The sequence below is a fragment of the Sarcophilus harrisii genome, chromosome 3, assembly GCF_902635505.1.
Source record: "Sarcophilus harrisii chromosome 3, mSarHar1.11, whole genome shotgun sequence".
Taxonomy (NCBI): Eukaryota; Metazoa; Chordata; class Mammalia; order Dasyuromorphia; family Dasyuridae; genus Sarcophilus; species Sarcophilus harrisii.
Genome location: NC_045428.1, coordinates 487,859,393 through 487,878,395, shown reverse-complemented (window position 1 = coordinate 487,878,395; position 19,003 = coordinate 487,859,393). Strand labels below are relative to the sequence as shown.

General features: G+C 35.6%; 1 protein-coding gene and 1 pseudogene across 3 annotated transcripts in view; one reads left to right on the top strand and one right to left on the bottom strand.

Annotated features, from left to right (window-relative positions):
• The window catches only part of ALG9 (ALG9 alpha-1,2-mannosyltransferase), a 132,959-nt gene that overhangs the window by 63,132 nt on the left and 50,824 nt on the right, over window positions 1–19,003 (top strand). For 2 of the 3 annotated variants that reach the window (XM_031961167.1, XM_031961169.1), the window contains 3 exons: window positions 122–251; window positions 906–1,053; window positions 11,323–11,452. In XM_031961167.1, the coding sequence (XP_031817027.1) occupies window positions 122–251; window positions 906–1,053; window positions 11,323–11,452 (408 nt within the window). The remainder of the gene's footprint in view (window positions 1–121; window positions 252–905; window positions 1,054–11,322; window positions 11,453–19,003) is intronic. The other variant, XM_031961168.1, reaches the window with a different exon arrangement.
• LOC116422526 lies at window positions 7,919–8,886 on the bottom strand (annotated as a pseudogene).

The following is a 19,003-nucleotide window of genomic DNA, read 5'->3' as shown; positions in this document are numbered from 1 at the left end:
TATTAAATGAATAATATTAAATGTTAAAAAGAAAAAAAAGAATGTTAAAAATTGTCTTTACATATAAGCCCGGAAAAAATAAAATATCATTAAAGTTTTTTAAATATATTTTTTTCTCTAGAAATGTTACCACTTTGTGTTTCAACGCTACCGCTTAGAACATTATACGGTTTCTTCCAATTGGTTGGCTTTAGGGACTGTCTTCCTCTTTGGGCTGTTGTCCCTGTCTCGATCTGTGGCACTATTCAGAGGTGAGTGTTCTGGAGAAGAACTTATATTGGATCCTTGAGATAGTTCATCTGAAACTTTAGTTGACTAATAATTTGTTATGTTGGCTGCTTATACTAAGAGGAATTTTCTTTCCTGGGCAAGGAGCTCTGCTAGCTATTACTTTTATGGCCAGGTTTTTTGCCTTTTGGGAGCAATTTGGCTTAATATTAATAGGAGAGAGAATTGTGAATTCTTTTTAGTGTTATGATTAGTTATAAATCATTTATCTACACACATCTCCTTTTTTCTTTTTCTTTTTCTTTTTTCCAAGGGAATGGTATTAAATTAAGAAAGCTCCAAAATGGAAGATGCTAATATGAAACTCAGTTCTAAATTATAGAAGGAGTTATAATTTTAATATAAGACATTAAAATGGGACAAGAACAACTAAACTAAAAAAGGAGTTAGAGAAAGGCAAGAGAGTAAAGAATATTTAGCAAAATGAACTTACTTGGTATATACTAGGTTAACATATGACTCATGGAAGAGGCATTGGCTAAACAAGTTTGCCTACTATGAACCTTTAAAATCTTTTGCTTTTCCTTGAGAAATTTCAGTAAAAATTTAAAGTGCATTACAGTTTAAATTTTGAATCTTGTTTTACAATATCTCCCCTTTTCTGATAATTATTTCAGGATATCATGGACCCCTTGATTTGTATCCTGAATTCCACAGAATTGCTACTGATCCTGCTATCCACACAGTCCCAGAAGGGAGACCAGTGAATGTCTGTGTGGGCAAAGAGTGGTACCGATATCCCAGCAGTTTTCTTCTACCTGAGAAGTAAGTTGCAACCTCCTTTCCCTATCACCCACTTCTTAAATTAGGAAGTAGAAATAACCATCTTATTAGTTTGTCTCCCTAGTTTGTTTCTTTTTTTTCTTTTTTGCAACTATAGCCAAAGGCTAAAACCAACTGTCAAGTCTTTAATATATGCCTGCAGACCTTTCAGCAAGAAGTGAATTATTGTATCTTCATTATTGGTCCACTGGGTTTTTCTGGAGCCAAGTGCTTCTACTTGTTCTAGTTATGTCTTTCTCCTGTGTCACGTGGGTTAGGATCTGTTTTTTTATTTTTTGTTTTCAATTTAAATGTAATTTCTTAGTCTGAACTTAAAAATAAAACAAAATAGAGAACATTTCTATACAAAGAGAATATTCTCTGAAGAATTTTTATGTTGTTTTAAAAAATAATATTTAATTTAATAATATATTAAAATTCCCATACTTTTAAAATAGTATTGCTTTTATTTTCTTTCTGAACTTTATTTGTTCTCTTCTATTCATTAAAATAATGTTTCAGTTATCCTTCTTGGAGGGGAGGGGGGAACAATCACTATTTCTACCTCTCCTGCCCCCAAATAAAAATGGAGACAAAAGAAAAAAAAAAACTTATAACACGTAAGGGATAAGCAAGCAAACCAAATCTACAAAGTGATCATTTTAAAAATTTATGTCTTTTTTGCACCTTGTGTCCATTTTTTCTGTCAGGAGGGCTCCAACATATTTCATCATTTCAGTTTCCCTGGAGATTTTGGTTGGTCATTGCATTAATCAGAATGTTTAAGCCTTGGAAAGTTGTTTTTCTTTACAGTGTTGTTGTCCTTGCGCAAATTGCCCTCCTATTTCTGCTCAATTCACTCTGTATCAGTTCTTAGTCCTCAAATTCCATGAAATTATTTCTTTTATAATTTCTTATTATGCAATTATATTTCATTACATTCATATCCCATAGTTTGTTCAGCCATTTGCCAGTTGATGGACATGCCCTTAGATACTCATCTTGTTATCTCCCTCTATCTTTCTCTCTTTTGCTTCAAATGAGAATGAGGTTTATCTCATATTCATTTGGTTCATCTGACACTCATTTCTCCTACCATTTCCTCCATGTTATATATTCTCATACATCCCAGGTTTGAGAAATAGCAAGTTCCACTTCTTCCTTCTTTCTTACAGTATGTTATTCCATTTACCCTCAGAACAGAACCAGTCCCCAGCACCTCCGTTTTTCTCATTTAACTGCCTCACACTTACCTTTGAAGGCATTAAGGTTCTCAAGGGACATATTTCTTTCCTCCCTGCTAAATAGCATTTTATAATATGTCTCCTCCAAATGGCTCAAATAAATTTATTTTCCTTGGTTTTTGTTGATTCTTGTACTTGTTTTTCAAAGTTACTAGTTGCTTGCATTATTTTTTCTCTGAAGTGGGAGTTTTGGATTTTGACTAAGACATTCTGGGGAGTTTTCCTTTTGAATTGTACTTTAGAAGACGATTGTTAGGTTATTTTATTTTCATTTTGACATTTGACTATAGTAGCTCAGGATAATTTTCACCTCATTTCTTGTAGTATAATGTCCAGGCTTTGTTTTCAAGGAGGCAAGGTATTCTTAAATTATCACTCCTTGAAATCTTCTGTTTCTTGTTTATCATTTCATATTTTTTATAATTTCAATTTTTTTTCAAACTTTTGATCCAATATTTCTTGCTTTCTCACTGAGTCATTGCTTTCCATTTGGAGTTTTCTGGTTTTCAGGCAATTTGTTACTTAGGTAAGATTTGTTCTTTTCTAAACTACTTATTTTCTGTCCAGATCTTTCCCCTAGAACTTTTATTTTTTATCTCTTCATTTCTTCTAGACATTTATGTAGTTCTTATGGAAAATTTATTTTTTCTTTTAAGTCCCCATTTGTAATTATTAGGGAATTATTTTCACCTTCTTGGCTTGATTTTTAGGGACTTCTAGATTTATATATATTTTTTATACTGGTCAGTATGTTGTTTGATTTACTTTCTAGATTGAATTCCTGAATTGGGTCTTTGTGCTAGGTCCAGGCTTCACCCCCTGCTATTCTTTTGAGTGGAGTGCTCAGAGCTGCTTGGTCTTATCCTGAGTCTCCTGGGTTCTTGAACTGACCCTTCATCTCCTCAGATTAACCATTATTCAGTCTAGTGTAAATTTCAAGTTTTTGCTGACTTTTAAGTTGTGGGAGCTAGGTGTTCTGTCTCTCTTCAGTCAGACTTTTGGTTAGAAGTCCAAGGTTAGGACCTTGGAAAAACAGATTAGGCCTGCATAGAATCTTCTTGTTAGTAAACTTTATATGGTTTTTATTTCTCTACTTAGGTCGAACATAATCAGTCCTATAAAGGTCCTAGTAACGTCAGGTCTGAGCAGTTTTACCTCTTTGATTGATGTGAAGTGATTTGTATACTTTTGGAAACTGTGACGTGGATCTTATTAACACTATTCTTTTGTCTTTATTGTATGTGATTAAAAAGTAATTATGCTTTTTTGCTAAAACTGCTAATGTTACCAAGTGATATTGGGGCAAAAAAAGAAATGTGAATGAAGGAATTCTGAGTCATATAACTCTTTTTTTTTGAGTGCTATTTCTAGCACTTTTACCAGCTGATATCCTATTTTTGATTATACTCAGTAGACATGGCATAGTAGAAAGACTTCAGAACTTAAAGAATCCAGAAACCTGAGTTCAAATCCCAGATCTGACACTTACTTGCTCTGTGATCATAGACAGTTTACTAATTTCTGAGCTTCATTTTTCTTATGTATTAAAAAAAAGAAACAATGGAATTTGAATATTTATGGATGCTACTTATCTCAATGAGTTCTTGTAAGGGAAACATTTTATTAAAATGTGTGTAAACGAGAACTATTACTGTTAATCATTCAGTTAAAATTTTTTTAGCGAACTTTTAAATTTTTATATTTTGAAACATTTTATTAATTAAAAGTCCTTTTGAGGAGCAGTTAGAAGCAAAGCACTGGACTTATTTTTAATGGAGTAGTCTGTATGTTTACCCTTCCTTTAGAATGGGAGCCCTTTGAATGAGGAAGGCCTGGGTTGCATTTTGGGTTTTTTTGCCTTTTTTTGCATGGCCATTATTTAAGCACAGTGCCTGGTACATAGTAAGTGTTTAATAAATGCCTGTAGAATTTTAGTCTTCTAATCATTTAGTGAATTTGCTTTGTTATTCACCTGTGTTCTTTGTCCTAGTCTATGATAAGAAATGAGTGCATTTTTAGGAACTCCTGCTGCTAATGTGGTTATTCAGAATTTCTAAGACTAAATTTTTTCACTGATAGATCTTAGGTACATGGAATTAAGAATATGATGATTAATTTGCAAATTTTATTCATGAGATTCAGTGGAATATGTTAAGAAAATGATCTTGAGATCTTAAAGTAAGTGGCTCCGAGTTGACTTGTGATTTCTCTTTTTGCAGTAATCCTAGCTTTTTAGGATAAAAATCCTGGGGTTTTATTAAGGATTTCAGAGTTCATCTTGTCCAATCCCTATCTGATGCATGAATCCTTTCTGCAGTACTTTGGGCAAAAGGATCCATTCCTTGGTCATCCATCCTCCATTACAGAGATATGGAAATTATTACCTCCCCGAGCAACTCATTATGTTTTTTTTTTTTTTAACAGCTCTTTAATTGTTAGCAGTTTTTCTCTATCTTGAGCCAAAACCTTCCTTCCTTTAGCTTTCAGCCAGTCATGAGATCCTTCCCTACAGAGCCAAATAAAAACACATCTAATTAATGCTTTTTCTACATGACAGCCTTTCAAACATTTGAAGACAGCTCTTCTCTCAGCTAAATAAAAACACCAGTCATGGATGCCAGAGATCTTAGTGGTCATCTAGTCCAGCTCTTAACTAAACAGTCCAGCTTGTCTTGCCTTGACCAGCTTGCACTTGAAGACCTCTAGTGTTGAAATGATAAACAGCAGATCTAGATCATCAAGACCTAAGTTCAACTTCTGCCTTAGTAGCTAGCTTACTAGCTGTATGGATCATGTAATTTCTCTGTGCCTAGTTTCCTCATCCTTAAAATTAGACTTAAAGATCTCTAAGGTTTTTTCCAGCTCTGCTTTCTGTGATCCCATTATGATCCATGATCTCCTGAAGCAGTCTGTTCTGCTTATAGGCTATGCTGATTATTAGGAAATATTAACATCTGCCTCTCTTAAGTTTTCACGCATTGCTTCTATAATTTTGTCCTTTGAAGCAACAAGTCTAATCTCTTTTCCATATGACAGTGAAGTAATCAATCAACAAGTATCTACTAAGCATCTGCTGTATGCTAGGTACTTTGAAAGCTATTAGAGATTCTAAAATAAATATAAATGAGGCCCTGTCTTCCAGGGATTTACATTGTAATGAAAATTTACATCTTATCCATATACTTACAAAATGGATCCAAAGTGATGAGGGTTCAGTTGGCATAGTAGCTGGGAGACTCAGGAAAGGCTTCCTATAGAAGTTACCTTAGCTGAATCTTACAAGGTATCAGAGATTCAGAGAAGTGGAGGGAGGTAAAAAAAGAAGTCTGGGTATGAGGAAAAGCCAGTGGAAAAAGGCCATGAAAACAGGAAATTGAGTGCCATTATGAGGAACAGTAAAAAGAACAGTTGGATTAGACCATAGAGTGTATGAAAGAAAGTGATATCTTTGATGCAAATGACTATCTTCTGTAATGAGAGGATCCAAATCAGTTCCAATTGATTAGTGATGAACAGAACCAGCTATACCCAGCAAAAGAATACTAGGAAATGAGTGTGGACCACAACATAGCATTTGCACTCTTTCTGTTGTTGTTTGCTTGCATTTTTGTTTTTCTTCTCAGGTTATTTTTATCTTCTTTCTAAATCCGATTTTTCTTGTGCAACAAGATAACAGTATAAATATGTATACATATATTATATTTAACATATACTTTAATATGTTTTACATGTATGGGACTGCCTGCCATCTAGGGGAGGGGATAGAGGAAAGGAAGGGAAAAGTTAGAACAGAAGTTTTTGCAAGGGTCAATGTTGAAAAATTACCCATGCATGTTTTGCCATAAAAAGCTATAATAATAATAATTTTTTTAAAAAGAGATTTTAAAAAAGTAATATCTACTAAGGCTGAAAAGATGAGTTGCAGCTAGACTTTAAATGTGAAAGACTTTAAATGCTCTGAAATAATAGATAGTCTATTGAGTGGAGAGGGTGAAATGGTCATGTCTGTGGTTTAGCAAAATCACTTTAGTGGCTCTTTGAAGGGTATAGTGGGGTTTTAAGAGACTTGAACCAGGGATATCAATTAGGAGGCTATTACAGTAGTCGAAGGAAGAGTTAATGAGAGTCTGAATTAATGTGGTTGCTATGTGGGTAGAAAGAGCAGAATAGACTTAAGAGATATTATGGAGGTAAAATAGATGGGACTTGGCAACTAATTGGATATGTGAGATGAGAGAGAATAAGGAGTCAAGAGTGATATTGAGGTTGCAAATCTGAATGACTGTAAGAATAGTGGTGCCCTTGATGACAATGGGAAAGTTTGGGAAAGAAGTGAGTTTGGATGGAAAGAAAACATTCTGGATTGGAGATGTTCAGTTTGAGATACCTATGGGACATATAGTTGTTCAGTAGGCATTTGGTCATATAAAAGCTTAGTAGCAAGACAGGGGGGCTAGTTTTATAGATATGGGAATCATCTTCATAGAAGTGATAATGAAACCATGGGAGTTGATGAAGCCACTAAGTGAGAGAATGCAAAGGGAAAAGGGGACACAGAATAGTCCTTCAAGAAGATAGTTGATACTTTATCATGTCCTCCCTAATGTATTAAATAGTATCTATTTTTTACATTGATTCTGATTTGGCTTTGAGTCTCTTACCATCCTGGTCACTTTTCTTTAGATATAATATAAATTGTGAGTCTCTATCCAAAAATACAGGGCCCAGAGCTGATCACAGTACTCTAAATGTGATCTGACCAAGAAGGAATACACTCAGATTATTACCTCCCTTTTTTTGAATACCTTTCTCTTAATGCAGTATAGTATTTGCTTAGCATTATTGATTGTCATGTCAAATTGTTGACTTATATTGATCTTATAATACATTAAAACCCACAGGTCTTTTTTTTGATAAGATTGTTGAGCCATGCCTATTTATATAGGTGAATTTTTGAACTCAAATGTAGTTTACATTCATTCATTTAAATTTTTTGGTTCTCCATGAAGGTTCCCTTCAAATTTGATACATTTCATGCATTCTTCCAAATCATTAATAAAAATGTTGCATAAAACTGCATCAGTAGCAGAATTCTGAGTTATTCTAGTAGAGACTTCCCTCCAAGTTTGTAACAATTTGTTAATCATTCCCTTTTGGTTCTAGTCCTCAGTTCAAACCTACCTCCCAGAGGCTTTTCCAATATCTTTCTGAAATCACTTACATTATGTTTATAGCATTTTTCTGATATATCAGTCTAGTATACTTTAAAAAAATTAATTTCACATGGCTTCTTAATAAACCCACATTAACTTTGACTAGTCATTGCTTTTCTTCCTAACTGTTCACAAACCATGTCTTTGATCATATGGTCTAGATTTTTTTGAGGAATCAAAGTTACATTCACCAGCCTATATCTTGACCTTTTTTGAAAATTAGAACAATATTTAACCAGCCTCAGTCCTCTAGCACCTCTCTTCTACTCCTTGACAACTTAACATAAATTTGTGTATGTGCTCTGATGTTCTCTGGCTCTATTGGAGGAGGAGGAAATGGTAAATCTTGCCCTATCCCTGTCATCTGCTCTGGAAAAAATAGCTACTATAAGGCGTGACTGGTGTGTCTCCTCCCCCAAATAGAATCCGTGTGTCTTGGGGGCCATGGCTCAATTCTGGTGGCCAGCCCTTTAAATGTCCATTTCAAACTGTAGCTCCTCGTGGCTTCTTGGCTTGTCCTCATGGCTGTTGAGGAGGTGGTTTGGGTTTATCATTGGGGGGGGGGGGGACTGATGACCCCAGGATTGGTGGGCGGATCCCTGTGTTTTGGCAATAGGAGAGTTATGAGATTCTATCAAAAATTTTTGGATATAGATGGTCCTGGTACCTTCAGGGTGGTGCTGTGATCCCCAGTGGTAGCTGCAAACCGTAGCTGAGTGCCCCTGGTGGGTGGCCAGGATGGCCTGGCTCAGGGTCTGGCCGCAGCTCCCGCCCGCAGACATGATCTCTGCCTCGCTGCAGCCGCGGACCTGGGTCGGGATGGTTCACTTCTGCAGAAGCTCCATCCTCACTGTCCTGAGATCCTTATAGAATGAAGTCTTGGAATGCCTGCCTTTTCTCAGCCTCATACTCCTTAGGTTCAAGTATGTACAGACCAGTTGTGTAAGGAGCAACAGCTGAAGACCCTCTAAAATGCCTTCAGGCTTTGCCTGGAAAGCTGGGTCTGAGCAGCATTGTCACCCACACAGCCTCTTCTATCCATTCAGGCTCTGCTTGCAACACATCCTTTTCAGGAAGCAGACCTGCCTTCCTCACCTACCTCCTCCATCGATAATCAGCATTAGTCCAATGTTCTGGTGGTTTCCTATGTCTGCTAACAACTATTTTAGTGGAGAGAGTAATTCACTGCTTTGAGTGGCAGGGAGCTTTTTTGCTGCAAGAATAGCTGCATCCTCCTCAGTCCTATCCCAGCAGTCAGTCAGGACATCCATGAGCCACTTCCTATCTTTGGGCCCCAAAAGGGCCTGTTGAAGTGACTATAGAAAGCTTAAGTGTTTGAATTTCAGTATTCAGTGCTGCCATGTGTCAGGTATTTTGCTAAACAGTGGGTATATAGTAAGAAAGAGAAAGACAGTTCCTGCCCTTAAAAAATGGAATCTAGTCGGGAACAACATATAAGAGAAATCTGGAAAGGAGAGGGACATCAGAAGGTAGCTGGCCTGAGAATATCATGCTCCAAGGAGGGCAAACCAAGACCAGTTGCTGATGGAAAGTGAATGTCCAAGACCTACTAACCATTTTTAATTCTGCAGCCAGACTGAAGATTGTTTTACTTTCTTATCACGATCCATTATTATCTTCTTGGCACTCCAAGCAAGTTGTTCCTTATATCAGTGAAATCACAGGTCTCATTTCTTAATGTAGCTTTCTTTTTTTCTTTACAACAAACCTGAAGTTGGCAAGGTTACTTTTAAATTTTTTACTTTAGTAGTAAGTTTCTCCTTATTAATCATAGAAAGATCTGGAATAGTATTTACCCTGATTACTGCCCTAATGGTACTCCTACCATCTTTTGAACAATGAAATGATCATAAAGATAAAAGGAAAGTTTGTTAACTACTTAGCCTATTACATGGTAAAAGAATTCCAGCAGATGTTCAGTATGCTGAAGTCCTCTACAGTTGTATCTTCACTATTATATTATGTACCCTTGTTAGACCAATGGTATTTTTTTCAAATTCATTATCCATTTCTTCCAACTGATTAAGTATCCTTTTTATACTCCCACTACAGTGTCTTCTGTTTCTTTTTTCCATTTATCCTTACCCAAATGTTCTGTCACATTTTCCTTCCAGTTTGTATATTTCTGTAATCTGTTCTCTTAAATAAACAGTACTATAATTCCCTTTAATCTTTTGCATGTATACATTGGAAGAGAGACTTTTCTCTTTTAAGAGCTCATTATACCAATGAAATTCCAATTCAAGGAAACAAGTACCAGTGAAACTTAAAAAGTTGGATCTACTCCCTCGAATTAAGTTCTATTTGCCTATACTATGATCATTTATGTATGATTAAACTTATTTATGTCACTATACTTTTTTTCCCTCAATAATATTTTATTTCTCCAAATATATGTAACGATAGTTTTAACATTCTTTTTTTCCCCCTGAGGCATTTGGGGTTAAGTGACTTGCCCAGGGTCACATAGCTAGGAAATGTTAAGGGTCCAAGGTCAGATTTGAACTCAGAGTGCTCCTGACTTCACAGCTGGTGGTCTATCCACTGCGCCACCTAGCTGACCCTTTAATATTCATTTTTATAAGATTTTGTGTTCCAGATTTTTTCCTCCCTCCCTGACCTTCCCCCGCCCCAAAACAGCAAGCAATCTGATGTACATGTACAATCCTTTTAAACATATTTCCATAATTGTCATGTTGTGCAGAAAAAAACATTAGGAAAAAACAAAGCAAACAAAAAAGTGAAAGTATTTTCCCTCGATCCACATTCAGTCTCCATAGTTCTCTCTCTCTGAATACAAATGCTATTTTCCATCCCAAGTCTGTTGGAATTGTCTTGGATCACCACATTGCTGAGAAGGGCTAGGTCTGTCAAAGTTGATCATCACATAATCTTGCTGTTACTATGTACAATATTCTCCTGGTTCTCCTAACTTCGCTCAGCTTCAGTTGATGCAAGTCTTTCTGGGATTTTCTGAAATTAGCCTGCTCATCATTTCTTACAGAATAATAACATTCTGTTACATTTCTATAACATAATTTACTCAGCCATTCTCCAGTTGATGGGCATCTCAATCAATTTCTAGTTCCTTGTCACTACAGAAAAAAGCTGCTATAAACCTTTTTGTACATGTGGGTCCGTTTCCCTTTTTTATGATCTCTTTGGGATACAGACCCAACAGAGACACTGGTTGATCAAAGTGTATGCACAGTTTTATAGCCCTTTCAGACTAGTCCCAAATTGCTCCCCAGAATTTTTGGATCATTTCACAACTCCACCAATAATGCATTAATGTCTCAGTTTTCCCACATCCCCTCCAACATTTATTATTGTCTTTTCCTGTAATCTTACCTAATCTGAGAGGTATAAAGTAGTACCTCAGAGCTGTCTTAATTTGCATTTCTCTAATCAATGGTGATTCGGAGCAATTTTTAAAATGACTATAAATGGCTTTAATTTTTTCATCTGAAAATTGTTCTTCCATATATCCTTTGCATGTCCCTATTCCTTAAACATTCCTTAGATAGCATGATGATTTCACATCCTTTCACTCTCCTTCACCCCCAATCCCACCTTATTTGGATGTGTTCCAGGTAATTCTTCTAAACTGTGTTATTCAGAATTGGGCATGACCCATATGTGGTCTGATCATTGCTGAATGATTATTTTCACCAAGTGCTATCTTTTTACTTGGTTCTTTTTGCTTGTTTAAAGTGAATTTTGCAATGTGTTTCCCTTATGTTTTCCTTTTTTTTTCTTTTTTTTTTTTTTTTTTCTATTTGTGTTCCTGGCAGCTGGCAACTCCAGTTCATTCCATCCGAGTTCAGGGGCCAGTTGCCGAAACCTTTTGCCCAGGGACCAATGGCAACACGGATTGTTCCCACTGATATGAATGACCAGAACCAAGAAGAAACATCCAGATATGTAAGGGCAACATTTTTCTTTTATTCCTTTGAAAGAAGTTGGACTCCTCAATTTAAAGTATTTATGAAATGGGGATTTCTAAGCATGCAGACTTACACCAAGAAACCTCTATTGTGTAAACATCATTACTTTGTTTTTGAACTGTCTTGTTCCTCAGTTTGTTCTTTGTATATTTTACATAATAATAATCTTTATCCTCAGTTGAGTAAGCCTGTGCAAGGGGCATACTTTTTTTTTCTTTTTGAAGCAATCTTTTACTTATTTTGAATTCTGAAACCCTTATTTCATCCCTATGCCTACTAAAAGGTACTTGAGACCTTTAGATTAGTTCTGCTTTTGACTTACTGTCATGCTTTGGTTTGGGGAGATCAAATAACAATTGAATATTGTTTTCATGGGGGCTGCTCTGGGACACTTTTCTTAAACTTCTTATCTTGTTTCAAGATAGCTATCCATGTTTAATTTATTTCTCTTTGGACATGTTGACATCTGATACTTTTTAAAGTTCAAGTACCGAAAGAGATAAGAGGAGCAAAAAACACTCTTCTTGGATCCCAGCAAAAAGAAAAAAAATATTTTATAGGGTTATTAGAAAGCATATATTTTGGTAACTGGTCTGTTGTCAAAGCATTGCATAGCCTAAATGTCAAAATGTTTCTGTTAAGTTTCTGAGTGTTATCTATGGGAATGTTAAAATTCTGGCATTTCCAATTCCCTGACTAAGAAAGCCTCTGCCTTATCTTATGTCTTCTGTATTGGAAGTGGATATTCTTACACAAAACCCTCGTATATCCTGAAGAGGGAGACCTTCATCAGCTTTTGAAAGTAGTCATTTTTAATTCATGGGCCTGAGACACAATTTTTATCGATGGATTATGCAGCATCATCCAAAGGTTTACTGTTAAAAAAGATACCTCCAAAAGCTGTCTTCCTTTGGCTTCAGTCTATGAAAACTCTTACTGTAAGGTAGATTATTATTATGGGCCAGAACTGAACTTGAAACAAAGATTCTTACAAGGTACTAAATGGAATTGATGAGACAATGGTTATCTGGTTTAACATGGTGCTTAATTGTTCTCTAAGTTCAGTATGATTGATTTAATTTTACAACAAATAATGGTTTCCTAGTGATATAATGATTGATTTATACTCAGTGTGGTGCATATAAGCAGGGACTGAGAGCCACAGAGTAGAAGCCAAGGAGACAGAGATTGATTTCCACCTTCAGTCAGGCTTCTGGTGGCAGATTCTCCTCCTGCATTTCTCCACTAAGACCAAGGTCGGTCTGAAAGGCTCTCTAGAAAGCTGCCCAGCCCCAGGAAGGAGATAATAAAGGATTTGGACTTTAACACCTAGCTGTTCTTGTGGTGATTACTGAATTGAAACGAAATCTGCTTCCAGAGACTCCAAGGAAACCGAACAAAAGAACATTACAGATTATTTGTGTCTTGGTTAAGAGGTTGCATGGAATAGTGGAGAGAGCCCTGAATTTAGAGTCAGAAAATAGTTTTAAATCTTGGCTTGCTACCTGTTTAGCTTTGAGCAAATTAAATGATTTTTCTGGGTCTCAATTTTTTTCATCTATGAAATAAAGGAATTAAACTAGATAATTTTTAGGCCCCTTCCAGCTAAAAGTATGTCCTGTGATTCAGAGTTCATTAGATTCTTTCCAAAGATCGGGTTTTGTGGTTAAAACAAATCAGTAATTAATTTAATATGAAGATGTTAAATTTTCAAAACCCACTGGACTTCTTTCTTTGGAAGATTTAGCACTAGGAAACATAGTAGGAAAGTCTCTTTACAGGTTTTTAACGTATATGGACACAAGAAGGATTTTTTTTGGGTGACATACTTCCAAAGCATGTACTTTAAAATGTCCTGCTGGGTGTGATGGCTTTATGTTATCATTAGCTTATATCTTAAGATTCAGTACGCTCACAGAAGGTGAGTTTAATTGTTAATATAAAAGGATAAAAATCAAGATTTCAAATAACCTTGATAATTTTATTTTTGGCCAACTTCTTTTTTTTTTTTTTTAATAATTATAACTTTTTATTGACAGAACCCATGCCAGGGTAATTTTTTACAACATTATCCTTTGCACTCACTTCTGTTCTTATTTTTCCCCTCCCTCCCTCCACCTCCTCCCTCAGATAGCAAGCAATCCTATGCATGTTAAATATGTCATAGTATATCCTAGATACAATATATGTGTGCAGAACCAAACAGTTCTCTTGTTACACAGGAAGAATTGGATTCAGAAGGTAAAAATAACCTGGGAAGAAAAAAACAAACATGCAAACAGTTTACATTCATTTCCCAGTGTTCTTTCTTTTTGGGTGTAGCTGCTTCTGTCCATATCACAGAAACTGAGTTAGATCTTCTCTTTTGAAACCACTTCCATCAGTACATCCCTCAGTATCATTGGAAATAATGATCTCTTGGTTCTGCCTATTTACTAGCACGTTCATGTAAGTTTCTCCAAGCCTCTCTGTATTCATCCTGCTGGTCATTTCTTACAGAACAATAATATTCCATAACATTCATATACCACAATTTACCCAACCATTCTCCAATTGAGAGATCCATTCATTTTCCAGTTTCTAGCCACAACAAACAGGGCTGCCACAAACATTTTTTGGGGGGGGGGGGGTAATAAGCCCAGTAGTAGCACTGCTGGATCAAAGGGTATGCACAGTTTGATAACTTTTTGGGCATAATTCCAGATTGCTCTCCAGAATGGTTGGACTTTAACCCACCAACAATGCATCAGTGTCCCAGTTTTCCTGCATCCCTTCCAACATTCATCATTATTTTTTCCTGTCATCTTAGCCAATCTGACAGGTATGTAGTGGTATCTCAGAGTTGTCTTGATTTGCATTTCTCTGATCAATAGTGATTTGGAACACTTTTTCATGAGTGGAAATAGTTTCAATTTCATCATCTGAAAATTGTCTGTTCATATTTTGGCCAACTTCTTGATAGATCCTTTGAAACTGTCCTTGTAATTTAGCCAACAAAGATCTTACTAAGAAATAGCATCTTTCCCAATTTCTTCCTTTCTTCTGTTCTTGTTATTAGTATTATTTTTAATCTGCAGTTTCTTCTGCAGATGTTTGTAGAATTTCTTTTATTTTCTTACTGTATTCCATTGAAGGGCTGTGCTGATCCCAATTGAGGTGCACATATTCCAATTTGTACTAAAATGACAGGCTTCAGATTTGTTTAAAGGAGCAGGGGGAGAGTGAATGTTGTGTCTTGAGTGTGAAAGGCATCCCTAACTATGCACTGCTTTGAACGACTGTGAAATCTTTGGGTCAGGACCCATTTTATGTCACAATACCAGTTTTGGGAATCAGTAGAAAGATGCCTAGACTAACTAAATGCCATATCTTTGAATAGAATGTTTTTTAAAATCTCCATATAGAAGAAAAGAGCTTAAGGAGGCACATTGACCCTAGAATTTGGGGTCGGTGAGTTTTGTAGATGTAGATAATGTAGACTTCTTTTTTGTCCACACTGTGTCATATACTGGAAATATAAGTAAGAAAAAGAAAGCCTCTAATTTCAAGGACTTTATAATCTAATGGGGAAGTTAATATGCAAAAGTGAGCTGAAAAGCCCTTCCTTCCCAAGGAAGAGAGGATGATATTCATGGGATAGAAACTAAGCAAAACAGTTAATAGAAAATAAAGTTTTTTGGAGAGTTCTAAGCCTTTTGTAAAGGAAGACTTTGGGAGGAGTTTATTGTTTTGATCTCCACACTTCCAATAAGAGAGGAAGTTCAACTGAGGGATCTAGTTAGGTATTGGATATCAAAGCTGAATCAGTCTCTGTTTTGATGAGATTTCAGATGATTTTCTCCTCTAAACATCTAGTGTGTTTAATAGATACTCAGGTAACAGAGAAAACTGTTTTTAGAAAAAGCTGTCAGAAAAAGTTGTGATGGTTTTGAGTGTATTACTAAGCTCTTGGGCTTGAGTCATCCCATTCCTTGGCCACAGGCTTTGTTTGGTTTCATGTTCTGACTAGAGCTTTGTAAGTCAAGTAGTGGCCCAGGGATAGAGTCCTAGGCATGGAAAGTAAATCCAGCTTCAGCTCTTTACTAGCTGTGGGGCACTGGGGAAATCACTCGGTCTTTATTTTCCTTGGTTTCCTTATCTGTAAAATGGGGGTAAGAGTACCTATCTCCCAGAATTTTGAGAATCACATAATGTAATAATTATAAAACACTTATCACAGTGCCTGGCACATAGCATGCATTGTGTAAATGTTAGCTAATATTATTATTGTTGTTGTTCTTTATTTGCCCTAGGATACCCAGGATTGGGTTTTACTCAGTTTTTAAAGCAGATCTTAACCCTTTTTTATGTGCTGTGGTCCCCTTTGGTAGTTTGATGAAGCTTGTGAACCTTTTTCAATGTGTAAAATAAAATACATAGGCTAAAATACATTGTATTGAAATGTTGTAATATTGAAATATAGTTTTCAAATTATTTAAAAGGTTTACAGATCCCAGATTGGGAATTCTTAGCACAAAGCCTATATCCAGTCTCTCAGCCCCAAAATGCTGACTGAAAGAAGCAAGGATACCAGTCAAAAAGCTCTGTATTTTAAGAAAAAAGCAAGCTAGAATTTTTCTAGCATATGACGTATTCACACATCTTTATGATTTAAGGGGTTTTTTGGTCTTTGTTTTTTCAAAATTTTCTTTGATTTCTATGACTCAGACTTGCAACTGGTAAGAAATATTCCCTAAGCACAGGCCTCTTACATTGGACTTTGTAAGGCAAAAGAAGACATTTGTTGTCTTACTATTGAATTGTACACACCAAAAAAGATTCATTTTTCTAAATTAATCTTAAAATTTAATGTGATTAGCTTCTTTTTTTTTTTTTTTTTTTTTTTTTTTTTTTTTTATTTTTTATTTAATAGCCTTTAATTTACAGGATATATACATGGGTAACTTTACAGCATTAACAATTGCCAAACCTCTTGTTCCAATTCTTCACCTCTTACCCCCCCCCACCCCCTCCCCTAGATGGCAGGATGACCAGTAGATGTTAAATATATTAAAATATAACTTAGATACACAATAAGTATACATGACCAAAACATTATTTTGCTGTACAAAAAGAATCAGACTCTGAATTATTGTACAATTAGCTTGTGAAGGAAATCAAAGATGCAGGTGTGCATAAATATAGGGACTGGGAATTCAATGTAATGGTTTTTAGTCATCTCCCAGAGTTCTTTTCTGGGTATAGTTAGTTCAGTTCATTACTGCTCCATTAGAAATGATTTGGTTGATCTCGTTGCTGAGGATGGCCTGATCCATCAGGACTAGTCATCATCTAGTATTGTTGTTGAAGTATATAATGATCTCCTGGTCCTGCTCATTTCACTCAGCATCAGTTCGTGTAAGTCTCTCCAGGCCTTTCTGAAATCATCCTGTTGGTCATTTCTTACAGAACAGTAATATTCCATAATTTTCATATACCACAATTTATTCAGCCATTCTCCAACTGATGGACATCCATTCAGTTTCCAGTTTCTAGCCACTACAAAAGGGCTGCCACAAACATTCTGGCACATACAGGTCCCTTTCCTTCTTTATAATCTCTTTGGGATATAATCCCAGTAGTAACACTGCTGGATCAAAGGGTATGCACAGTTTGATAACTTTTTGAGCATAGTTCCAAACTACTCTCCAAAATGGTTGGATTCGTTCACAACTCCACCAACAATGAATCAATGTCCCAGTTTTCCCACATCCCCTCCAACAATCATCATTATTTTTCCTGTCATCTTAGCCAATCTGACAGGTGTGTAGTGGTATCTTAGAGTTGTCTTAATTTGCATTTCTCTGATTAATAATGACTTGGAGCATCTTTTCATATGACTAGAAATAGTTTCAATTTCTTCATCTGAGAATTGTCTGTTCATATCCTTTGACCATTTTTAATTGGAGAATGGCTTGATTTTTATAAATTAGAGTTAATTCTCTATATATTTTGGAAATGAGGCCTTTATCAGAACCTTTGACTGTAAAAATATTTTCCCAGTTTATTGCTTCCCTTCTAATCTTGTCTGCATTAGTTTTGTTTGTACAAAAACTTTTCAGTTTAGTATAATCGAAATTTTCTATTTTGTGATCAGTAATGATCTCTAGTTCTGCTTTGGTCATAAAAACCTTCCCCTTCCACAGGTCTGAGAGGTAAACTATCCTATGTTCCTCTAATTTATTAATAATTTCATTCTTTATGCCTAGGTCATGAACCCATTTTGACCTTATCTTGGTATGGCGTTAAGTATGGATCAATGCCTAGTTTCTGCCATATTAGTTTCCAATTTTCCCAGCAATTTTTATCAAACAGTAAGTTCTTATCCCAAAAGCTGGGATCTTTGGGTTTTCAAAGACTAGGTTGCTATATTTGTTGACTGTTTTATCCCTTGAACCTAATCTATTCCACTGATCAACTAATCTATTCCTTAGCCAATACCAAATAGTTTTGGTAACTGCTGCTCTATAGTATAGTTTTAGATCTGGTACAGCTAAGCCACCATCATTTGATTTTTTTTCATTAATTCCTTGAAATTCTTGACCTTTTGTTTTCCATATGAACTTTGTTGTTATTTTTCTAGGTCATTAAAATAGTTTTTGGGAGTCTGATTGGTATAGCGCTAAATAAATAGATTAGTTTAGGTAATATTGTCATCTTTATTATATTTGCTCGCCCTATCCAAGAGCATTTAATATTTTTCCAATTGGTTAGATCAGACTTAATTTGTGTGAAAAGTGGTCTGTAATTTTGCTCATAAAGTTTCTGATTTTCCCTTGGCAGATAGATTCCTAAATATTTTATATTATCAGTAGTTACTTTAAATGGAATTTCTCTTTGTAACTCTGACTGTTGGATTTTGTTAGTGATATATAAGAATGCTGATGACTTATGTGGGTTTATTTTATAACCAGCAACTTTGCTAAAGTTGTGGATTATTTCTAATAACTTTTTAGCAGAATCTCTGGGGTTCTCTAAGTATACCATCATGTCATCGGCAAAGAGTGATAATTTGGCTTCCTCATTGCCTATTCTTATTCCTTTAATCTCTTTCTCAGCTCTTATTGCTATAGCTAGCGTTTCTAATACAATATTAAATAGTAACGGTGATAGTGGGCAACCTTGTTTCACTCCAGATCTTATTGGGAATGGTTGCAGTTTGTCATGTGATTAGCTTCTTAAGAAATTGTGCATCGTCATTAGTAATAGCGAAGGAGTGTTGCTCCAATCAGATCTGTGATAATTTATTAACATGTGCCAGAGAGATGTTCACTGCACTTGATCATTCTTCTAATTAACTGTAACTTTATCAGGCACGGGAGTCACTGCCTCCTCTGACTTTCCTTGGCATATTGATTGCATAGTTTTCATTTGACTCTTAGCCTTATCTGATCCTTGCCTCAAGACAGTGATCCTAGCTTAGACAGTCTTTCTTATAACCCAAATGGAAAATCGTCTGCCTGGATTAGCCTTTATATTTCACCAGTTT